At 38.4% G+C, this 25,601-nt stretch overlaps 1 protein-coding gene and 1 long non-coding RNA gene across 3 annotated transcripts in view; one reads left to right on the forward strand and one right to left on the reverse strand.

The window, feature by feature from the left end:
- CYBB (cytochrome b-245 beta chain) overlaps window positions 1-21,614 on the forward strand; it is a 49,877-nt gene extending 28,263 nt beyond the window's left edge. For both annotated transcript variants that reach the window (XM_069063471.1, XM_069063472.1), the window contains 5 exons: window positions 217-470; window positions 1,655-1,817; window positions 12,558-12,704; window positions 15,446-15,570; window positions 16,882-21,614. In XM_069063471.1, the coding sequence (XP_068919572.1) occupies window positions 217-470; window positions 1,655-1,817; window positions 12,558-12,704; window positions 15,446-15,570; window positions 16,882-17,008 (816 nt within the window). In that variant the 3' untranslated portion in view covers window positions 17,009-21,614. The remainder of the gene's footprint in view (window positions 1-216; window positions 471-1,654; window positions 1,818-12,557; window positions 12,705-15,445; window positions 15,571-16,881) is intronic.
- On the reverse strand, window positions 1,862-12,888 carry LOC138142397 (uncharacterized). Its single transcript, XR_011163422.1, has 2 exons — window positions 12,838-12,888; window positions 1,862-2,417 (listed from the first exon to the last, which is right to left on the reverse strand). It is a non-coding gene; the product is annotated as an uncharacterized lncRNA (long non-coding RNA).
- Window positions 21,615-25,601: the final 3,987 nt, after the last annotated feature.

Genomic DNA, 25,601 nt, shown 5'->3' on the forward strand with positions numbered 1-25,601 from the left:
GGAGAGACAGATATCAAGGCTTGAAATCCACTGGAAGTTATTTGGTGACCCAGCTTCATTCATTCATTCATTCATTCATTCATTATTCATTCATTCATTCATTCACAAGCATTTGTTAAGTTCCTTCTATGTGCCATGCACTGAATTAGTCACTGGGGCTATAAAGACAAAAATGTCCCTGTCCTCAAGGAGTTTACATTATATTTCTTCATACAGGTGGTCACTCACCCCTTCAAAACCATCGAACTACAAATGAAGAAGAAGGGTTTTAAGATGGAGGTGGGACAATATATTTTTGTCAAATGCCCCAAGTTGTCAAATTTAGAGTGGCATCCCTTCACACTGACCTCAGCCCCTGAGGAAGACTTCTTCAGTATTCACATCCGTATAGTTGGAGACTGGACAGAAGGTCTTTTTAAAGCTTGTGGATGTGACAAGACAGAATTTCAGGAAGCATGGAAATTACCCAAGTAAGTGTAAAATTGATAATATGAAGAAAATCTGTCAAAGAAAAGTAGAATTGTTAAAACTTCTTTGATTTTGAACAGATGTCTCATCTCCTCCCCAGCTCTTATGACCTTTGACTCTAGACTTTGTTGCTGTGAGGAGATTCTTAAGGAAATATTGAATTTTCTATGTGTGCTCTCCCTCTTTAGTATAGGTATGTTTTTGTAAACTTTATATGTACATAATTTTAATATAGTTTTATTTATTTCATTAAATACTTCCCAATTGCATATAAAAAATTTTAACATTCTTTTTTTCAATTTGAATTTTAAATTCTCTCCTTCCCTTCCCTCTCTTACCCCTTGAGAAGGCAAGCAATATGATATTGATTATATATGTGAAATCATGCAGACATATTTCTGTGTTATCCATGTTGCAAAAAAACTCTGTGTGTACATATGAGGTATGGAAGTATTTTATATTTACTATTTTTTTTTCCTTAAGCAATTGGGGTTAAGTAACTTGCTCAAGGTTACACGGCCAGGTGTTTCTGGGTGGGTGCTAAGTGTCTGAGCCCGGATTTGATTCCAGGTCATCCCGACTCTGGGGCCAGTGCTCTTACTCGCTGTGCTAACTGGCCTCTCCTATATTTACTTTTACTATCAAAAATCCTCATTTTTTTCTCTGCAAAAATGATTATAGGGACATAGAATTTGGAACTGAAAGGGACTTCAGTAATTTCCAATCTATCCCTTTCATTTTATGAGGAAACTGAGGCTCAGAGAGGTGACTTGTTGACTTGTCTATGGCCCTAAGGACAGCAAACACAGTAATAGCTCACATTTATAGAATATGTTTATAGGATTTTTCAAAATCTTTTAAAATTTTACAGGATTAAGAAAGAGGAGCTGAACATACTAGACTGTTCACACAGAGTAAATAAAGTTAGAGACAGACACAGAGAGAGATTCATTCTGTATATGGAGAAATGCTTTCACTGAAATTTCCCCTTGTGACTTTTGAGTCCAAAGTTGCTAATAATATAGTTATTCAAAAACTGGCATACTCTGATCTTCAGATTCCAATTGAACCAATGGTTCTTTTGTTGGGAATTGATGTACCTGACTTTCTCACATGCTTGTTGAGATACATTTTATTCACTCCAAACACGAACACTTCTTCACTGTGGTTGTGTCCAACTCCATAGGGTGGCAGTAGATGGGCCCTTTGGCACTGCAAGTGAGGATGTATTCAGCTATGAAGTAGTTATGCTAGTGGGAGCTGGCATCGGAGTCACACCATTCGCATCCATTCTCAAGTCTGTCTGGTACAAGTACTGCAGTGATTCAACCAAACTAAAACTCAAAAAGGTAGGTCCTCTCTCATTAAAAAATAATCTTATTTTTAATAACACTTTTTGCTTTTATATAATGTTTATTTCTGAATATTTTGTTCTCCCCCACCCCTTTGCAGACATTCTTTTTTTTTTTTTTGGTGGGTGGCAGAAATCTTTTTAAACTTAAAAAAAGAGGAAAAAACAGTTCAGTAAAACTTATCAATACTTCAATTATGTCTGACAGCATATATATATTATTCCATATCCATAGTTCCCCACTTTTGCAGTGAGAGGGAAGTGCATTTTCTCAACTCTTGTCTGAGGCCAAACTTGGTTTTTATTCAGTATTTAGTGAGTGTATTTTTAGGGGAGGAAGAGGTGTGTTCTTTCCATTTAGAGTGTAGTCATCATACATATTGTTTTCCTGATTCTGTTTCCTTCCCTCTGTATCAGTTGATATGTCTTCCCATAGTTCTCTAAATTATCCATATTCATTGTTTCTTGGGATGAAGTAATATTCCATTAGATTCATGTGCCACAACTTGTTTCCCTGAATGATAGGTCTCCTTTTTTTAGGAAGCAATTTTCAGAAGTCCTGTGATGACCATCTTTTTCTTTACACTCAGGAAGATATCTAGGGAGAATAAAAAAGAGGATTTTTTTTTTCTTTTTGGCTGGACTAGGGAAAGGGAGAAATCATTTTAATGGCTAGTTAAGAGTAATTTTCACCCCAGTGTTACTAGAAAAATGAAAGATGACTATTCTCAGAGGATTTTCTATTATATGTACTCTCCATCCTTAATAATAGTTATAGTTATACTCATTTTTACTGAGGAGGAGGAGAATCTAGAGTACTCTTTATTTGGGGGCCACTCCTGCTGCTATTCTTACTGTGGATGGGCTTAAGGAAGAGGGGGTGATTACATGCATTTAGTCCTTTGTGAATCTGGCCCCTCCTCTCATCACCATCCCCTAGTAATTGAATCCTGGAAGGTAGGACTTATTTGTTCTAGTCTTTGTATCTCCAACACCAAGAATAATGTCTGCTATAGAAATTTTTTTGAGTAGCACTTAAAGTAAAAACTCATTACACAATGAAATAAAAGATAATAAAAAGATAACAAAGTAATGAAGTAAATGAATTAGTGAAGTAAAAAGCATTACACAATGAAATAAAAGATAAAAAATAACATTTTGTAAAGGTTAAATATTTCTAATAGGTATGAATTCTGAGAGAAAAGCCAGTTAGTCTGCTTTCAATTTCATTCTTCCATTTTTGTCTGCAAATTTTTTTTTGTGAGATAAGGAGTTAGGAAATAAAAGGATTTTTTTTTCTAGTGTCTTACTAACTCCTAGGCCTAACAACTAAGAAATGAAACCTACTTATAAATGTCTATGTTCTTCCAGACTTATGAAAGGAGGAAGGGTGTATATAGAAGATAGTGGGTACCATGGGAGAGGAAGGGAAATTACTAAGTGGAGAAAGAGACAGTGCAAAAATAGGTCAAATGAAAATTTGCTGGACTTAATGTTTTCTTTCTTTTAAACTGAAGTTAAAAAAAATCCCAACATCATAACTATCTCTGAGCAATCCCTTTCCCACCTATTGAACCCTCCCTTGTATCAAAGAAAAACTATTTGGTGACATTTCACACCCATGGTCCCCCACCTCTCTACCAGGGGAAAAGTGGTATATTTCATAATCTGTTCTCCAAAACCAATAGAGTTTATTGCCATTTCTGAATTTAACTTATGTTTTAATACTTTCTTTTTAAAGTATTTTTATATATAAAAATATATATAAATCACCACTATTTATTGTTTTCTTGTTTCTACTTTCATTCCACTTTTGTATAGCTCTGATTTATTAGTAAGTTATTCCTTATAGCAAACCTAAAGCTGCTTCTCTATCATTTCTTTTTTTAATTATTATTCTGAACTTAAAAACAAAGAGAGTACATTTCCATATACATACTAGAAACATAAAAAGAGGATTTTATGTGAAATTGTGAGTCTCCATTTCAGACTACTGGCTTTCATTTTCAAAGTACATTATAAATTCTCTATGTTGCTTTCAAAATGGTCCTTATTGTTTGTGCTTTCTTCTGAGCTCCTATTGTTTTCTGTCCATTAAAAAAGTCCCAATGCCTTTTTTTCTTTTAGCATTACAATTGCTAACCTCACCTTCTTTTCTTGGCCCCTCCCATATAATTAACCCAGAAAAAGGGGAGAAAAATGCTTGTAAAGCATAAACATAGTCAAACAAAATGAATCTTACACGGTGGTCATGTCCAGAAATGTGGGTCTCTTTACCTTGTATTCATCCCTCTCTGTTAGGAGATGGGGAACATGCTTTGTTGTTGGTCTTCTGAAGACTTGATTGGTCATTTCATTCATCAGAGTTCATAATCTTTTGCTTTTATTTACGACATTACTGTGCTTGCATGAGTTATTTTTCTGGTTCTGCTCATTTCACTCTGTCAGTTTACAATACCCAAGGTTCTCCGAAATCCTCCCTTTCATCATTTCTTACACCACAATAATATCTCATGACATTCATATGACACAATTTGTTCAGCAATTCCCCAGTCGTCCAACAGGCAATCTAAGAATTCTTCCCCCCAACTCACCTCCATTTAAATTCTAGGTCTTTCCTTTCCTTTCCTTTCCTTTCCTTTCCTTTCCTTTCCTTTCCTTTCCTTTCCTTTCCTTTCCTTTCCTTTCCTTTCCTTTCCTTTCCTTTCCTTTCCTTTCCTTTCCTTTCCTTTCCTTTCCTTTCCTTTCCTTTCCTTCCCTTCCCTTTCCTTCCCTTCCCTTCCCTTCCCTTCCCTTCCCTTCCCTTCCCTTTCCTTTCCTTTCCTTTCCTTTTCTTTTTCTTTTTTTTTTTTCTTATAAAAAATCCCAGAATCAAGGAGTCTGTTTTGCTTGGAACTATTTTCTTCTTAATGTTATCTCTCCCTCACCTCCATTCCCACTTGTCCATGATTGTTTCCATGTCAAGTTTTATTGAGTTTAATGTATTTACAAACCAAACTGTGTTCAGTCCTTTTTTGTCCATTTCAAAAGAGAGTGAGATTCATTTGATGCCTACTCCCCTTACCTCTTCCTCCTTTCTGTATATTCTTCTCACACACCCCAATTATGAGAAGTAGAAAGTTCCACTCCCTTCTTCCTCTTTTCTACACTAATATAAACTTTCTTTTACTTCCCTTCTCTTTCCTCTCTTTAAACCCTCAGAAAAGGAGTGATCTATAGCTCCCATGACTTCCATTTTAAAAAATAGATCATGATCACTACCTCCTGCCTTTTTCTTCAGATGAAGCATAATAGATTTTGCTCCATCTCCTTATGTTAACTCCATATGTCTTTCTGTTTAAAGTGTGTCTCTTGTAAATAACATGTTGTTACATTTTAATTTCTAATTCATTTTGCTATCTGCTTTCTTTTAATGGGTGAGCTCTTTCCATTTACAGTTATGATTGCTAACTGTATTTCCCTCTGTCCTATTTTCTTCTGTCTATCCTTTTCTCTCTCTCTTTTATCCTATCCCTCCTCAAAAGTCTGTTTTGCTTCTGACCACTGCTTCTCTATCCACCCTCATTTTTGTCATTCCCAGCCCTCTCCCCTTTCTCTTATACCCTTTCCTCCTATTTCCCCCTTGGGTAAGATAGATTTCCATACCCATCTGAGTGTGTGTGTGTGTGTGTGTATTCTTCCCTCTTTGAATCAATTCTAATGAGAGTTTCAAGCATTACCCACCATCCTCTACCCTCCCCAACTTTCCCCTTCACTGTAAAAGCTCTTTCTTACTGCCTTTTATGTGAGATAATTTCCCTCATTCTACTTCTCCCTTCCTTCTTTCAGAGCATCCTTCTTTTATACCCCTTCATATTTTTGGAGATCATAACAATGCAATTGACTCGTACCTGTGCCCTCTATGTAAACTGCTTCTAACTGCCTTAATAATGATAAAGTTCTTGAGAATTACATGTATCATCTTCCCATATAGGAATGTAAACAGTTTGACTTTATTGAATCCTTATGATTATACTTTCATGTTTACTTTTTTATGCTTCTCTTGAGTCTTGTGTATGAATCAAATTCAGCTCTGGTTTTTTCATCAGTAATGCTTGAAAGTGCTCCATTTCTTTAAATATCCATTTTTTCCACCTGAAGGATTTTACTGAGTTTTACTAGGTAGGTTATTCTTTATTGTAATCCTAGCTCCTTTGCATTCCAGAATATCACATTCCAAGCCCTGCACACCTTTAACATGGAAGTTGTTAAGTCCTTACTGTGGCTTCATGATATTTTAATTATTTCTTTCTGGCTGCTTGAAATGTTTTCTCCTTGACCTGTAATCCCTGGAATTTGACTCTAATATTCCTAGGAGTTTTAATTTTGGGAACTCTTTCAGGAGGTTATCAGTGGACTCTTTCAATTTCTATTTTACACTCTGGGGTAGTTTTGCTTGATGATTTATTAAAACATGGTATCTAGGCTTTTTTTTAATCATGACTTTCAGGTAGTACAATAATTCTTAAATTATTTCTCCTCAATCTATTTTGTAGGTCAATTGTTTTTCTGATATTTCACATTTTCTTCTATTTTTATTATTTTGTCTTTGTTTTTATTACTTCATGAAGTCCAACGGAGTCATTGGCTTCTGGTTGCCCAGTTCTAATTTAAAGGAATTATTTTCTTCAGTGGGATTTTGAACTTCTTTTTCCATTTGGCCAAATTTGCTTTTTAAGGAGGTGTTTTTTTTCTTCAGTGATTTTTTTCAGTGAATAATTCAGTGAATTTATCTTCAGTAAATCTTTTACTTTTAGAACAATTCTGTTTTCTAAAATGTTAATCCTTTAGGATTTTTTGTGTCTCTTTTACCAAGCAGTTAATTCTCTTTTCATATTTTTTTTTGCTTCATACTCATTTCTTTTCCCAATTTTTTTTCTTCTATGGTTCTTCCTTTTTTCTATAACACTTCTAGGAATTCTTGTTCGGTTTAGGTCCAAATAACATTTTTATTTGTTGCTTTGATTATGTCTGTTTTTTCATTATTATCTTATGAGTTTGTGGTTTGATCTTCCCTGGCACTATAGTATATAGCTTTTTATGGTTGAGTTCTTTTTTTGTTGTTGTTGTTCATTTTTCCAGTCTATTTCTTGACTTTGAACTGCAAGTTAAAGTTGGGCTTTGCTCACCTGGGTGTAAAAAAATAGCATTATCCTGAACTTCAGGCTTTTTTGTGCTACTCTTTTAGAGCTAGTACTGGGGATTTGCAAGTTTTCGGTGCTTCCAAAGTGGTGTGATCTGGGGAGATGTGTGGTCAATGCTCTCCTGATCTGTGCTGTAGTGTTTACCCAGGAAGGGCCCCCACTACCCTGCAGTTGTAAGTGCCAGTGTTCTTCTTGGCCTTGAAACTGTGCCCAGTTCCCTTTTGGCTGACCACAAGCACTCCTCTCCACTTTGGAATTGTGACTCAGAATTGCATATGGGCAATAGAGCTGCCAATCAGTGCCAGCTGCAAAGGGTCCCCTATAAACTCTTTCTGTCCAGTTATCTGACCCCCATAGTTGGCAAATAGAGTGTCTTGTGGTAAGGAAATCTTCGGTAGGCAAGTCATAAGAGGGCAAGATAGTGGGTAGAGGTAAAGTAGAGGAAGCAGGAGGTAAAATCATACATAAAAACAAAGATCAAGAGTAGAATATGTTTGGGAAAGTATATGTCTATATGTGTATGTATATAGCTATAGAGAAACATATCTAATTTATTGTGGCCTTCTGGGGGGAATGGGGGGAGGGAAAAAAAAGAACAAAGTAAAAAAGTGCACAGCAGAGAACAAAAGAAAACTTAGAAGGAAGCAAAGAAAAGCTGGACAGTTCTCAACACAATGAGTATTATTTATCATACAGGTTTTCTTGAAATGAAAATTTATTGTTACACATTTTGAATCATGTCTTATGTTCTGTTATGCACGCTACATGCTTTTCTTCTTTCTAACTCTGTATTTAAAATCCAATATTTAAGTTTATGATATGTTTTTGTTTCTTTTCTCTCTTCTGTATTTGAGTTTTGGCGTTAGTCTAAAAATTTTTCCTGCCAATCTTCTAAGTTGTCTTAGGCTGAAAAAAATGCCTCACCCTGACCTTTTCTTGACTCTGACACTCTGACAAAATTCAATTTGAGGTGTTATTTTAAAGTTGTTTTGGAGAGAACGCTAGGAAAGTTTGATTGGGTTGCTGCCTCTACTCTGTCATCTTGGACCTATTCCCCTATCTCATCTACCCCCTTCACTTTTAAGTGGTATGGTCAGCCATTCCTGGTCTCAACCTAGGTTCTTGTAATTATTTCTGTTTTCCAAGAATAAATCCCTTTGACACGAGTACTAGATCTGGCATCTCAGGACACAATGTTAGTGGCCGCAGAGCTCCTGAATCTGGGCTGTCCTGGTCATTGCAGCAGCACTGAGCTGGATCCACCAAACTGATCACTGCCTGCTGCCCACTCCCTGGGGTGTTCAATATTCCTGAAGGACTTTCTAACCATGCTGGAATTTCTCAGGAGAGACTGCCATTCTTGCTGCTTTTGAACACATAGCTTTTCCATGTCGATTCTCTGATGCTTACTTTGTTGGAAAGACTCTTGATCCTACTATGTATAAGCTTCAAGCCAGACTCAACATCCCCAAGTGATGCTTCAATTCTACCTCATATTCTATGTTTTCCTTTCCCCTCACCATCTTAGTCAGTCAACAATCATTTATTAAGCACCTACTATGTGCCAGGAACTGTTAAGCACTGGGGATATAAACAAAGACAAAAGGCATGCCCTGATCTCAAGAAACTCACAGTCTGAAGGGGGAGAGTACATGTAAACAGCTATGCATAAAGAAGATAGAGATGGGTGTGGAGCCAAAATGATGGAGCAGAAACAGGACTTCCATGCGGCTCCTGCTTCCATGTCCTCCAATACATGTAAAAAATGACTCTAAACAAACTTTGGAACTACAGAACCCACAAAGTGACAGAGAGAAACTAACCTCCTGCTGAAGACATCCCGGTAGGCTGGCAGGAAGAGGCCATACCAGCCCTCTGGGAGCAGAGCCCAGAATTTGGAATGACTAGCAAAATTCCCAGGTTTTAGTCTCAGGACATCCCACCCAGCCACAGCTAGAAGGACGTTGGGATAGTAGATCACCAGCAGCTGTCATGGTTTCCAGAATTATCAACCCATAAATGCCAAAGACAAAGTGATAGGTCAATGGACTTTGGGAACAGAGGGTCTAGGAGTGCAGTCCAGGCTCTGCCCTTGGAGGGAGAAGCGACTGAGGCACAGCAGCCACAGCTGTGTGGCTGCTTCAGAGCTTCTGGCCTGCAGATTGTAGGGGGACCAAGGGAACAGTCTGAGGTGTAATCGCTCTTGCTTTAACTTGCTTGGATCTGGATCACTGTCTAGGGTAGAGGTCCTCGGGTGTATGACCAGTGAGCCAGAGCATGTGGAGGCTTCAGAGAGGGCAGCCAACTAATAGCTCCAGCAGCTGAGAAAACCCAGTGATTCGGGACAAAGATCCCCCCTCTGGAAGCAGAATTTTACTGTGGCAAAAAGCTAAAAAGTCAAGTAATTGAGTGGCAACATGAGCAAGCAAAGGAAGCAAAGCAAGCAGAGCAATCTGACTTTGGACTTCTTTTCTGGGGAAAAGATCCCAAAAAGAAAACTCCTAGGAATATTACAGCCAGGTTCCAGGGTTCCCAGATCAAGGAGAAAATATTACAAGCAGGCAGGAAGAAACAATTTGAATATGGTGGAAACACAATCAGGATAACACAGGATCTGGCAGCTTCTACACTGAGGGATTGAAGGGAGGGCTTGGAATATGATATTCTGGAGGTCAAAGGAGCTGGGATTAAAACCAAGAATCACCTACCCAGCAAAACTGAGTATCTTGTTTCAGGGGAAAATATTGTCATTCACTTGAATAGAGGACTTTCAAGCATTCATGATGAAAATCCAGAGTTGAATAGAAAATTTGATATTCAGATACAAGAAGCAAGAGAAGCATGAGAAGGTAAACAGGGAAAAGAAATCATAAGGAACTTACCAAAGTTGAACTATTAACATTCCTACATGGAAAAACAATAATTGTAACTTATGAAACTTTTCTCAGTATGAGAATAGTTGAAGGGAATATAAATGTTTATACACATATATGTATGTATACATACATATATTTGTCTATATAGGAGGATATATAGGCTTATGAATACATATGTGACCATGTATATACATATACATATATATATATAGGAATACATAGAGGACACAGGATCAATTGAATAGGAAGGGATAATAATTAAAAGATGTAATTGAGAGGTGAGAGAGGAATATAATGAGAGGAGATGGGGAGAGACAGAATGGGGTAAATTATCTCATATAGAAGAGGCAAGGGAAAACTCTTACAATGGAGGGGAAGAACAGGAAGGCAAAAGGGAATTAATCAACCTTACTCTCATTGAATTTGGCTTAGGGAGGGAATGACATACACACTAAATAGGGTATCTCACCCTACAGGAGAGTAGGGGGGAAGGGGATGAGAGGGGGGAGGGCAGGTTGGGGAGGAAGGAAGTTGGAAGTACACACTTTTGAAAAGGGATAGAGTCAAAGTAGAGAATAGAACAAGTAGGGGATGGGATAGGATAGAAGGAAATATAGTCAGTCTGTCATAATATATCCACTATGGAAATGTTTTGCATAGCTTCACATATACAACCTATATTGAATTGCTCATCTTCCCATTAAGGGTGGGTGACAAGGGAGGAAGGGAAAGAATCTGGAATTCAAAGTTTTAAAATCAAATGTTTAAAAAATATATATACATATTTTTTTTTTACATGCAACTGGGAAATAAGATATACAGGCACTGGGGCATAGATATCCATCTTTCCTTACTGTAAAGTTGGAGGAGGAATGTGGGAGGAAATAGGAGAGAGCAGATTGGGGGAGGGGGTACACAGTGGGATCACTGTTTTGGGGTGGTGGGTAGAGGAAAGATGGGGAGAAGATTTTTAATTCAAAATCTTGTGGAAATGAATGATGTAAACTAAAACTAAACATAAAATTAAATTAAAAAAAGAAATACAGAACACTTAAATAAATAAAATAAAACAAAAGAAGATAGAGGTGGAGATTAGAGATAGAGATTAAATTAGAGATAATCAAACTAGGGCAAACACTAGCATTAAGGAGGACAGAACAAGGCTTCTTAAAGAAGGTTGAATTGTAGCTGGGAACTTGGAGGAAACCAGGAAGGCCAAGAGATGACATACCAGGAATTTGGAATGACTAGCAAAATTCCCATAGTTGGCAAATAGAGTGTCTTGTGGTAAGGAAATCTTCGGTAGGCAAGTCATAAGAGGGCAAGATAGTGGGTAGAGGTAAAGTAGAGGAAGCAGGAGGTAAAATCATACATAAAAACAAAGATCAAGAGTAGAATATGTTTGGGAAAGTATATGTCTATATGTGTATGTATATGTGTATGTATATAGCTATAGAGAAACATATCTAAATTTATTGTGGCCTTCTGGGGGGAATAGGGGGGAGGGAAAAAAAAGAACAAAGTAAAAAAGTGCACAGCAGAGAACAAAAGAAAACTTAGAAGGAAGCAAAGAAAAGCTGGACAGTTCTCAACACAATGAGTATTATTTATCATACAGGTTTTCTTGAAATGAAAATTTATTGTTACACATTTTGAATCATGTCTTATGTTCTGTTATGCACGCTACATGCATTTCTTCTTTCTAACTCTGTATTTAAAATCCAATATTTAAGTTTATGATATGTTTTTGTTTCTTTTCTCTCTTCTGTATTTGAGTTTTGGCGTTAGTCTAAAATAAAATTTTGGAAAAAGAAAATCTCCTCTGGATGGACTTCAATGATAATCTGATGGAGAGAAGTACCAGTGGTTAATGCCAGTTTTGATGGGGTAGTATTTCCCCTGATAATAATTTGCCAGTAATTTAGTTTCTTTTATGTGTTTGTTTGGATCTAGGCTTTAGGGTTTCAAGGCAGGGCTACTTTGACACCTGAGTTAGTTTAATCCCAGGCTCCCTGGTCCTACTTCCATTCAATCCCTACCATCATGGCCATTTAAAACCCCACTCTTGCCCAATCTGATCCTGGGAAATGAAAATATCAGAACCCTTAGAGCTATCACTGGATATATCACCATGACGTCAGCCTTGCTTCTCCTCCTGGCCCTATCTTACATCCTGAGATCCAGTAACTGAATACTGGTCTTATCTCTCCTCCCTTCTGCCCACTCCCCAAGCCTGAGGCTCTGCTCCATTCCTTTGGTTTAAATCCCTTATCTCCTCAGGATTGGGCTGTTCACTCTGAATTCCATCCCCTGCTCAGTAGCTGGGTCTCTAGCATCATCTGCCTGTCCTCTCAGGCATCAGTTGCTATACTGCCTTGACCTCTATTCAATGTTCTCCTGACACTGACTATTCATTGAGATATCTGCCACTCACTTATTCAATAGATGGCCCTGAGGCTTACTGTCAATCTGCCTAGACTTCTCCCTATTGCTCCATGATGGACCCATCACCAATTGCCTGAACTGTCCCAATTATTTGATCTGTTCTCTCAAAGGTACCTTCCAGTTCTACAGTCTATGATTCTATAGTACATAGTTCCAGATATCCTGGGCCATGGGGTTCTTGTGATGCCAAATGGCAGAACCATTGTGATTACCTGCCTTACCTTTCCTTTCCAGATTTATTTTTACTGGCTATGTCGAGACACACATGCCTTTGAATGGTTTGCAGACCTGCTGCAGTTACTAGAGACCCAAATGCAGGAGAAGAACAATGCTGATTTTCTCAGCTACAACATTTACCTTACCGGCTGGGATGAATCTCAGGTAACAACAAAATCAAAGCAGGCCTCTTGTTTTTCTACAAAAGTGCCCAAACTGCCCTTCTGTCCTGAAGTGTCTTTTTGGAAGGTGTATCATCAGGAGTTGACCTATCCATCTACTCTCTCTCACTACTTACCCCTTATGGACCATAAGACACCATGAGCAGGCTGGAATTCTCCATGAAATCTACAGGGTAGGACAAGCCCTAGTTACTAACAACCAACAACGACAACAACAACAATAGTTAACATTTATATAGCAATTCACATATACGGAGTGGACCAAAATACTTAGTGTACTTTTAAGCTTTAATAACTTATTATATTATTTGAGGCTCACAACAACCCTGGGAGGTTTTATTATTATCCCTCTATAGACAGGGAAACTGAGACACAAGAGGTTAAATGATTTTTAGAGAATCACATAACTAAAGTATCTGAGGCAGGATTCAAACTCACAGCTTCCAGACTCCAAGTCCAGAGTGCTATCCACTACACACCCACCTGCCTATCGACAACCTTCCTTCCCAGGCCTCAAGCCACCACATTTTATATTTTTACTCTATGTTAGGCTCTTTATTTTCCTAATAAACTATAAGCTCTTTGAGGGCAGGGACTGTGTCTTACCTGAAACTTGAATCTCCTCTAACATAAGTGCTTGATAAATGTTTGCTGTTATTAACTGGACATAAGCTCTATAATTTAGTGTTTTAACCAACTGAACCATTCATTCCTGGAGTCATTGAATGATAGTATATTAGCACCAAAAGGGAGCTTAGACATCCTTTACTTCAAGTGTTCTTAACAACTTTTTGTATCGTGGACCCCTTCGGCAGTCTGGTTAAGCCTATGACCCCTTCTCAGAATAATGATTGTTCCTTACATTTGAAGGAAATTTGAATGTGAAAGAAATGAAAAATTGAAGGAAATTGAATTCCAGTTAGAGGTTGGTGAAAATAAAGTAGTTTTTTTTTTCTTATCCAAATTCATGGACCCCAGGTTAAGAACCCTTGATCTAGTTCAATTCTTTCATTTTCCAAATATGGAAACTGTGTCCAAGAAAGGTTAAATAACATTATCAGTATTACACAGTAGGGTATTGAGAACCGGGCCTCAAACCTGAGCCTCCTCTCTCCTAGCCTAGTGTTCTTTACAAAGTATTATACCAGATAGCCTTAAATTGGCTTATTTACCCTCCAGTGTACTAAGTAACCATTTATTTCTTTCCCCCAAACTATCTCATTGTGAGTGGTTTCAACTGTCACTTCTAACCTCAAACCTAGAGCAACATCTGACTCTCCTAGATAGGAGCTCTCCGCAAGGCTATTTGGTCTGAGAGGGAGCGGTCTAGAGGCATTCTCCCTCATGCTCTGTGTGGCTCCTCTACATGGAATCCAGAGCTCTCTGGGATCACTCACTTGTGAATCAGAATCATCTATTCGTGGGTTTACTCCGCGCCCCCTCCCCCCCAGAAGATCTGTGGCTTTTTTGGCTAATTGTGGTCAGGAAAAACCCAAGTTCTGATCTTGCCTTAGATGCTTATTAGCTGTGCAACATGGGTTTGTTACTTAATTTCTCTCAGCCTCATTTTACTCCTCCGTAAATAAGCAGGATTTACCTCCCAGTGTTACTGTGAGGATCAAATGAGATAATGTATGTAAAGAACTTCACAAAGTTTAAAGTGAGATATTTCATACACACACATCTTATGTATATGTATATAGATACACATATATACATGTAAACACAATGAACACAAATATTCACATACATACATATACACACATGTATGTTGCCTATTATTATGTAACTAGACTCCTATAACTGTGAGTACTACTACTAATCTTGAACAATGCAAGTGAAAATTTCAACTTCTGTAAGTTAAAAAAAGTCATAGATCAAAATGAAGCCATAAAAACATTTCTACAATATGCAAGGGTGTTGTTGTTCGGTCATTTCTGATTCTTCATAGCCCTAGTGGTTTTCTTGGTAAAGATACTGGAGTGGTTTGCCATTTCCTTCTGCAGTTGATTTTTACAAATGGGAAACTGCACCCATAATTGAGGTCAGCAAAATAAAACATCATAGTACAACAACATAGTACAAAACAATAATACAAAAAGAGAAACTGTCTTGTTTTAATTTTTAAGAATGAGTTTTTCTCTAGGGGCGGCTAGGTGGCACAGCGAATAGAGCATCAGCCCTAGAGTCAGGAAGACCTGAGTTCAAATATGGCCTCAGACACTTAACACAAAAAACCAGCCGTGTGTCCTTGGGCAAGTCACTTAACCCCAATTGCCCTCAAAAAAAAAAAAAGACTTATTCTCTAATTTTATGTAACTCACAGAATTATAAAGAATTCTAGATAGGAAACTGAGGCACACAGGGTTAAGTAACTTGCCCAAGGTCACACAGCTAGTAAATGATGGAGGCTGAACTTGAACTCAGGTCTATCTTGACTTCAGGCCCAGTGCTCTATCCCCTGTGCCACCTAAGTGCCCAAATATGCGTTGGCTAGTCTGCTTAAATAAAGACAACTTTATGAAAATCTAAGCTTTTCAAAGACAAATGAGTTATTTTCTAGTTTTATGTAACTCACAGAATTACAAAGAATTCTAGGTCTTAAGTTCTTCAAAAGTAGGAGTAGGGAAGGGAAATAAAGACCTTAGAGAGAAGGAAGTATAAATATGTCAGGATAAATTTTTGCAGACTCTTGTAGTGTTTTCATTTTTTTTTCTCCTTTAGGCCACTCACTTTACTGTGCACCATGATGAAGAGAAGGATGTTATAACAGGCTTGAAACAAAAGACATTGTATGGAAGACCCAACTGGGAAAATGAGTTCAAAACCATTGCAAGTCAACACCCAAAGTAAGACAGCAACTCCACATTGTCAACCTGAATTTGTAGAATAGAGGGAAATTCTTCTATTAGCCCTTTGGAACTCAGTGTTACCTGTGGCATATAAGACAGGTCTAAACTTAGACACTTTCATTTCCATGGATCAAGTAAGGGATAGAGGGAAGGGTTCACCCTTTGACAACAAAATACTTAGGCAAACTATTTTGTGGACTGGAAAATAAGGAAAGAAAAGCCAGATGCATTGGGCAGAGCATAAGCCTAGGAAGAACATAAAACCCTTTTCCAATGCCCAAAGATAAACTTTATTTGAATTAGAGCTCCTTGGTAACAATTTGTTATTGAGGAAGATGATTGGCTAGAGTCAAGGGTGCAGTCTATGTCTTTGTTTTTTTTTTCTTTTTTCTTTTGGGAGAAGGGAAGGTAGGGCAATTGAGGTTAAGTGACTTGCCCAAGGTCCTACTAGTTTCGTGTTAAATGTCTGAGGCCGAATTTGAACTCAGGTCCTCCTGACTCCAGAGCCAGTGCTCTATTCACTGTGCCACTTAGCTGCCCCAATGTCTTTGTTCTTTATGTCTGTGAATAACCACCATGTTTGGACAGTCATTTACTAAATGTGTGCTCTTGGTCATGGTCAGTGAGAAAGAGTGGAGATTAACCACCATCATTATCATAGGAGAAGTAACCAGAAGCACATGTTCTGCTGCTGATGGGGCAGCAGGGCCATCCTTTTATATTTTATTAGAGGCCTGGGACCAAGAAAACATAAAGGGAAGCCCCATTTTAAAAGAACACAGTTGATCCAAGAGATCTTGGCGTGCCACTGGTCATTAGAGAGTGCCTGTACCTTCAAAGGCTCATTGTTATGCTGCAGCTCTTGAGGCCCCAGTTTCTAGATATTATAGCTTGAATGGGGATGGATAAATGGATGGTACAAAATGAGACATCCCTGCAGACTCACAAAGCAATGGCTATTTCTCTAATAGAGCATATTTCCACCTAATTTCTACTTGTATATCATTCCAAGGCAGTTAGGTACCTCTAAAATTATGAATTATAATTATAAATTATAATTTATTTAGTTATATTTATTAATTTAATTAATTATAAATTATAATTATAAATAGGGTTGAGTTAAGCCAAGGGAAAGTTCAATCACTCACCCTAGTCTGTGGGAAAATGTATACCTTCGGCTGCTTGGGGATCTGTGGAAGGAGCCGAAGGACTTGGCATCATGGGAATTGACTCAGGAGCAGTGTAACTTTTTTTATATAAACCAATAATGCCTCCTTAATACTGGATGTTTTTTCTTCCCCTCCCTAGTACCAGGATAGGCGTATTCCTCTGCGGACCTGAAGCATTGGCTGAAACTCTCAACAAGCAAAGCATTGCCAACTCTGATGCTGGCCCTCGAGGAGTGCATTTCATTTTCAACAAAGAAAACTTCTAACTCCTCTCCATCAGGAAGTGTGGCCATGAGCTCTATACCCAGTCAAACAAAACAAATGAAAACTAGAGAAGCCTCTATAGCTTTTATTTTCTACCATGTGAGGATCACTTCTGAAGTAGCATCCATCTTTAAACAAGACAGAAGAAAACCAGTTGATTCATTTTTCTTTTGCATATTGTATGTTATCTCTGTGGCTCCAACATATGCATAGGAAAATTGTCCAAGCTCACCCAAATCTTGACTCAGCCCTTCAGTGATCCAAGATTAGCAGTAAAGCCTGCTCCAGATTGCTAATAGAGCAGTCCAATTCTATTAACCAGAAACATTTCCAAGAAACGGTTTAGTTCAGGCATATTAGAATTAGGGAAAAAAATCATTTAGACAGAAAACTCTTTAAAAATATTCCTGCAATATTCTGTAAAAGGCAGCTAGCTGGCCCAAGTGGATCTGGGCCTTGAGTCAGGAAGACTTGAGTTTAAAACCTGCCTCGAATATTTACCAGCTGTGTGATTCCGGGCAAGTCACTACCTCTTTCTGCCTCCATTTCCCAAACAGTAAAACGAGCACAATAATGGCACCTACCTCAACCAAGATATTGTTTGAAAAGTGCTTAACACAGAACCTGGCAGGTGATATAATAAGGGCTTATTGCCTCCCCTTTCCCTAAATTGAATAGAGGACTGAGCTTGGAGGCAGAAAGACTTGAATTCAAATCTTGCCTCTGATATTGGCTGTATGCTCCTGAACAAGTCACTTAACCTCTCTCAGTCCCAGTTTCCTAGTCAAGAAGGTGGCTATAATAATAGCACCCACCTCCACAGGGTAGCTGTGAGCACCAAATGAGAAAACATGTAAAGTGCTATACAAATTCTCCTTGTCAGTATTATTATTTTTCATGTTCCTCACACAGACCAGAGGGGCCTGATTCTGCTGGTTGTAGGGCCCTAGCTGAAGTGAAGTAATTCCATCTGTTCTTACATGCTCGAATTTCAGGTATGCAGTGACTATCAGGGAATAGTTCTCCTGGCCATTCATTGTCTTGGAGGGCATGCACTAGACAGTGTGGCACAGTATTCTTGAGAGGACCTAGATTCTAGCAGCAGAACATGAGTGATGTTGCAATAGTTTAGACGGACTCCTCCAGCCCAGCACCTCACACATGCAACTATGCAAAAGATCTAAAACATCGGGACAATGGGGAATTCCGCATGGTAAACCCCTTCACCGAAGCAGATCACTGCCCTGGTAAACCTGTGACCCAGATGATAAATTTTAGGATGGCACACCTGAGGCATTAAAAGTCAGTGACTTCCCCAGGATCCCTTACCCAGCTAGTAGATACCCCACGGGGGAGTTGAGCCTGCTTCTTGTCAACTCCTAGCCCGGAGTTCTAGCTTGCTGCTTTCTCTAGACTCAGCCCAGTGTTTGGTAGCTATTTGCTAATGATGATGGTGAAGGCACACTACCTGTCTAAGCTTTGGCAAAGTGACAGTGCAGATGGCCAAGACTTCTCTCCTATAGTCAAAGTTAATGTTTGAATGGAAGGATTACAATGAATAAGTTATTTAATGATTTAAAATGGCTCCCATGACCCCCCCCCCCAAGCTTTTTAAAAAAATATGCATAGTCTACTTTGCAATTTTTATTTGACTTTATTACTGTCCTGTAGTTTATGATCCACAAATTAATGAGGCAGCTAGAGGACACAAAGGTTAGAGTGCTGAATCTGGAGTCTGGAAGACCTGCCTCCTAGACTGTGTAAACTCTGCCTGCCTCAAGCTTCCTCCCCTGTGAAAGACCGATAGTGATAATCCCTCCCAATGTTGTTGTGATAACAAAATAAGTCAGTATTTGGAAAGTGCTGTATCAATGCTAGCTATTGTTCAGTCAGTCAATGAACATTTATTAAGTGCCTACCATGTGCACTGTGCTAAGTGCTGAGGCTATAAAGAAGGGAATAAGACAGCTCCTACTCTCCAGGAACTCACGGTCTAATAATAATAATGACAATTATTATTATTAATTATTATTGTAACTCATCTGTCCCAGTAGGTTTGAATAGAGCATATTTTTTCCTGACATTTCAAGGAACAGTTACTAATGTTAATATTTGTCTACCCAGCAGTAGCTTGTTCCTAGAATTGTGCTCATTTTTGGGGAGGGAAAATGAACAGAGCTCCTTTGGCCTCACTATTTGGTGTGAGTGTTTAGAACTCTAGGGGAGGAAGAAGAAGGGGAAAAAGAGAAGGAGGAAGTGAGCGTTGGGAAAAACAGAGTTGGGAGGGGTAAAGTCCAAAAGGAAGAAGGGAGCAAAGAAAAGGCGATTAGAAAGACTGTGTATTTCTAGATTATGGAAAGAACATAGGATTTCCAATTCCAGTTATGCTACTCTCTCACTGGTCTCATTGGACAAGTCACTAAACCTCTCTGGGCCTTCATTCCCTCCTGTGTAAAAGGACTGGGTAGGAATAGATCATTTTTAAGGTCCCTTATTTCTCTAAATCCTGTGATCCTATGACTTCTGAGAAGAATAGAAACATGTAAGAGAGAGGAAAGAGAAGGGTTCAGAGACCTGTTTTCAGGAAGCTAACCAATGTGGTTTTCTACTGATTTTGGATAGCCAAGTATGCATTTCAGGGACCCAGACCTTGAATAAACTTCAACATTACATGTATTAATTGATTGTCTATTCTTAACATTTAAAGTTCTTCAACTCTACAAGGAAATTACAGGCAGATTCAGATTAAGGTGTCATTGAGATTATCTGATTAAAAAAAAAATCTGTACCTGTGTTCCCTGCTATCCCTTAGTCCCTCAGGTATTCTCAGGTGTTCATAGCTTTTATCATCATTATTAGCATTAAATTTTATTTTTTCAATGAGCAAACATCTCTTAATTTTCCATTAGGAAGAATCTCTTCTTCTCTTCCCACTGGACAAAAATTAAAACAAGACCCTTGTAACAAATATGCATAATCAAGCAAGACAAATTCCAAAAAGGTAGTTCTCTTGCTACATAGTTAGCCTATCACCTCTCTGTTTTCAAAATCAGACATCTGGAATCAAGCTTGATCATTACATTGATCAGAGTTCTTAATTATTTTCAAGTTGTTTGTTTTTACATTGTTGAAATAATATAAATTGTTCTGCTTCTGCTCACTTCACTCAGCATCAGTTCATATAAGTCTTTGGCACAATAGTATTCTATAGAATTTTATTAATTCATATACCATGCTTTGTTCAGTCATTCTCTGATGATGGGCACCCCCTTCATTTCCAGTACTTTGCCACTACCAAATAAGAGTTGATTCAAATATTTTTTGTTAATCCCACTGAAGCTAGGATATTCATCTGATTTTAAATGGCTCATACCCACTCTTTCTTTTATTTAAAAAAAAAGAGTATCCTAAGAATCTAATTTCAGACTTTTCTTTAATTTGCTGTGAGCTATATTTGAGCAACTAAATGGAGTAGTAGATAGAGTGCTGGGCCTGGGGTCAGGAAGACTCCTCTTCCTAAATTCAAATCTGGCCTCAGAAACTTACTATGTGATCCTGGGCAAGTCACTTCTTTCTATTTGCCTCAGTTTCCTCATCTGTAAATTAAGCTGGAGAAGGCAATAATAAACCACTCCAGTACCTTTGCAAATGGGGTCAAAAACAGTCTGAAACTGAACAACAAAAGTTATACAGAGGAAATTAACCCCTAACATGTTTTGCAGGGGGTTAATTGGCCACATTTATCCTAACTAATAAGAACTGATTGGGTCATACCATATCTAAAACACCAAGGATCTGTCCCAGCTTATTATCCTGCCTTAGGGACAGATTTCTATAGTAGATACTTGGGTCCAGGTATTATACTTTGCACATGATATCTAAGTTAAGATAATCTACACAAAAGCAGTATTCTTTTTCAATCAAGTTAAAAAAGAAAACCAGGATGAATATAATTTGCAAATCCTGACTTTCTTTACCCTTTACCCTGGTGATACAATAGAAAACATGTTCATTTGCCTGTTGCAGAATTTTCCTTTTGAATAGTTAAAAGAAATTCTAATGGGGGTTAATTACTTCTTATTGCTAAAAATAGGGGGAAATCAGAAAATCTAGCATGTGATATGGGTTTGTTTGTTTTTTTTAAAGCAATTGGGGTTAAGTAAGTTGCTCAAGGTTACATGGCCAGTTAGTTATTTCTGGGTGTGGTGCTGAGTGTCTGAGCCTGGGATTTGATCTCCAGGTCATCCCAACCCTGGAGCCAGTGCTCTTACTCACTGAGCCACCTGGTCGCCCCTGTGATATGGGTTTTAAGATGAATAGTAGCTATTAAATGCTTGTCATTGCAAACATTTAAGCATTTCTCTTCCCTTCTACTCCTCATTTTCCTGCCTATCACTAGCTTTTGATTTTGAGCATTTAATTAACAGCACTAATAGGAAGAAAATACATACATGAAGGATTTAAGCTGTTTGTCCTTTAAAACCATGAAAGTTTTAGTGTCTGAGCTTTTTTTTTTCTCCAAAATGAATTGAATTTCATTCAGAGTTTGGGATTCTTTTCACTGTCCATTATGTTTTGTGAATGCCAATAAAGATTCATTAACATTTCTAGGAGACTGATATTGTTGTGAAGTGTTATGGTTGTCATTGTCTCAGTGGAGTTGGATTCGGTCAGAGTTGGTCAATTTAACATCGCCAAGACAAAAGACTGTCTTTAGGAGGATAAGAAGAGTCTTAGCAAAGAACATTCTGTGAGATTTCCCTAATTTTGCAGATGAAGAAAGAGAGGCCCAGGGAGATTAAATGATTTGTCCGAGGTCATATGATACAAAACGACGAAGACCCCAGGTTCTCTGGCCCAAATCCAGTGTTCTTAGTTTAGACACTGCCAAAATTATGTCTTCTTTCATGTCCCACTAGCCTTATTGAGGAGTAAGTCAAAGAGCATGCTCTCCGCTACTTAGGAATTAAATAGGGGGTGTGCATATGTATCTGTGTGCGTGTGTGTGTGTGTGTGTGTGAGTTATGTACAATGAATTGCCATGGGGGGAAAAAGTGCATGACTTTATAAAGAAGTGAGCAAGCAACCAACTTACTCTAAGCTCTTTACAATTCAGAGAAGGTAATTAAATGTCCTTTAAGGGCACCTACCACTGTGTCAGAAAGGATTTCCTCTGCCACTCAGTTTTATTATATACACTTATAAATATGAAGACAAATATTTAACTGGAGAAATTTGTAGATTTAGAAAGACAATTAGGAGCAATCCTGCCCAACCCATTCATTTTACAAACAAGGAAATTAATGCTCAGAGGGATTGCGCAGTTTCCCCAGGGTTACCCAAGGAATAAGTGGTAGGGCCAGGGATTCAATCTTAGATTCTCTGACTCCAAATAAAGCATTCTTCCCAACCAATCAGTAAGCCTCTGTATTGGAGTTAATCCAGGGATTCTCCTCCAATTTGGGACACATCGAATGCCTATTATGTGACAGATTTTGCAGTCACAAAGAAGAAAATTAAATAATCTCTGCCCTCAATTTGTATTCTGATGACAAAGCAGTGGTATTTATGTTACATTGCAATGAAAAGGTCATGTTACACCTCACTCTAAGTCTTAACTTAAAAGCCATTTTGTCCCTAATCTGCCCAATCATGTAGGTTGGGTGGTCAAATACATTTCCTTATAATTTATAAATATGTGTAATGAATGCATGGCAGAAGAAATCTTTTTCTGAGAGAGAAGTGAGTGTCCATGGAGAATGATTAGAGAGACACATTCTCATAGGTACTAAATTTAAGCTTCTAGATGAATAATGGCCTCTTAGCTGACCAGACATAATTCAGTATTTCATTGACCTGTGACTGAGCTAGGGTGGGTACTCACTCCTTTCAATGATACAGGCCCAAACTCCCCTTGACTTAGAAGATGGGCTGCACGTGTTTCTGTTACTCCAGATTTTTATCATCTTGCAGCCAAGATAAGGCTTAACTCAGGTTCATACTTCTTCAATAAGTCTATCTCAAAAAGATTTGAGTTTGAGGAATTGTCAGAACTTGTGGTCTGCTTACAAAGCCTTAGAGAACCCCTGGTCATCTCCCCATCATGATTTAGCAAACAAGTTGAATTTAAGCAGAAGGATCAGAGAGAATAAGTGAGTTCCCCCAAGATCACACAGCTATTCTGCATCAGAAGATTTCAGCTAGGGACTCCTGACAAACAGTCCAAGATCATTTTCATCTCAGGAGTCTTAGAGGATAAGGTAAATTTGCTCACATATCTGAGGCAGATTTATAAAACAGGGCTCTACATCTATAGTCATTTTGCCCTCTCAGGGTAGGTATGTAAAAGTTTATGCTTATACTCACAGCTAGAGAGCAAAACTCTCTAACAATGGTTAAAGAGTGTTAGGAAAGATCTGTCTTCACCTCAGTGACTCCCAATGCACTCTCCTGCCAAAGGCAAAGGAATATGGCTTGCAAAATGAGGAACAGGATTTACCACAGGTATTTATGAGAAATAATATTAAATCTAGTAACTGTTTTCTTTAACAGAATAAATAAAAAAAAAACACAAATGGAAATAAGGCTGGCACAGGACAGGGCCTGCCCCTTTGTTCCTCTCTTAGCTGGTTTGTTTCTCTTTCTGCTCCTGCTATTGGGGTGAGAATCCAATTTAAAACACAAGTCACACATGCCTCTCAGCTTCTGCTCTTACAGGAAGGGCATGGCTCATAGTCCAAGGCAGCTGGTGACAAAGTGGATAAAGCACTCATCCTGGAATCAGGAAGACATGAATCCAGCTTTAGATACCACTGTGTATCCCAGCACAAGTCACTTAATCTCTGTTTCCTCAACTGTAAAATGGCACATGTGGCATATATATATATAAATATATAATATATATAGCACATATGTGTAAATTTGTGGTGAGGATCAAATGAAATAATATGTGTAAAAAAATGCTTAGAACAGTACCTGCCACATAGTAGATGCTATACACATTTTATTCTTTTCTTTCTCCTTTTTTTATGCAAAGACTGAATTCTACCTACTGACTTCCTTGGCTACCTTTAAGCCCCAACTAAAGATTCCATCTTTTAAAATCTGTCTTTCCCAATTCCTCTTACATAATGCCTTCCCTCTGATAATTGTTTCCTATTTATCCTTTATATGCCTTTATTGGTATATATTTGTTTCTATGCTATCTCCTCCATTAGACTCCTTGAGGGAGGTTTTGTTTTTGAGGAGGGAAGGCAGGACAATTGAGGTTAAGTGACTTGCCCAAGGTCACACAGCTAGTAAATGTGTCAAGTGTCTGAGGTCAAATTTGAATTCAGGTCCTCCTGACTCCAGGGCTGGTGCTCTATTCACGGACTCACATAGCTGCCCCTGGTCTTCTGCTTCTTCTAAGTGCTTCCCCAGCACTTAGCACACTGCCTGATACATAGGAGGTGCTTAATAAATGTTTATGGATTGATTGAGAAGGGGACTACAGAGATGGCAGACCCTGCCTGCTGTTGTCTCCTCTCCCGCTCTTACCCCACCCCCCAAAGCTGTTGCCATGGAACAACCACTACTTCTCTTTTCTTCTCTTCTCATTCTCCCCAAGAGTCCTCAAACTCCATAAACAAACAACTTCTGCTTCCTCTTGTCTGAGGGTTGATCTCACGTTAGTTTCCACTTTTCCCAGACTGGGAAAAACTACAAATCTCTAGAGATTTTGTGGCTGGCCAACCCTTTGTTAAGGGTTGTTCCATTAAAATACCAGCTAAGACAGCCATCACAAGCAGTTCAGAGAAGGATAGCTGTACCTTGGATAGCTGATAAAAAACACTAAAATTCACCGATTCTGGTGAAGTTTTGCACAGAAAACCAGATTGAAGGTGGAGGCCCTGCTGTTTAGTTCTTTCCATTTAGAAAGCATTGTCCCTTTGATGTTTTGATACATGGAAAGTGTTTGAAATTGTAGGAAAAGTGGTGGAAAAGGGAATTTCAAAGGATGAAAGAACCTCCTAGAAATGTGCTAAGAGCGCTGCACTGAGAATTAAGGTAAGTGGGTTGGAGTCCAAGCTCTGACAATTGGCAGTTCTGTGATCTGCCTTGGGCCAATCAACTAACTTCCCTGAGCCTCAATTGTATAATCTCTAAAATGAGTCTATGGAGGGCTATCTCTCGGCAGGTGCATTTAGTGGAAAGGGGAGGGGAGAGGAAGGAGGAAAGGAAGGAAATAAGCATTTATTACATGCTATTACACTGTGCTATTATCTCTATTGTTTAGGTGCTTGCCCTCAGAGGGCAAAACCGGGAACCGTGGCTGGAATTGAGAGAGAAGCAGATTTAGGCTTGGTGTAAAGAAACCTCTGTTAGAGATTAAAACTGTCCAGAAGTGGAAGGAGTCATAGGAGGCTTTCAGTGGGATTCTAGATGACTACATGATGGTAATGACATAGGGCAGATGCTTGGCCAGTCAGTAGGCTACACTCTATGGATCCTTGAGATCTCTTCCAATTCTGATGTTTGATGGTACACTAGATGATAATCTAAGGCCCATCTATCTGTAAACCTGTAGAACTCAATGAATACATACATGTAAAA

The sequence above is a fragment of the Petaurus breviceps genome, unplaced genomic scaffold, assembly GCF_028583685.1.
Source record: "Petaurus breviceps papuanus isolate PSGF00001 unplaced genomic scaffold, PetGlider_PUasm1.0 90574, whole genome shotgun sequence".
Taxonomy (NCBI): domain Eukaryota; kingdom Metazoa; phylum Chordata; class Mammalia; order Diprotodontia; family Petauridae; genus Petaurus; species Petaurus breviceps.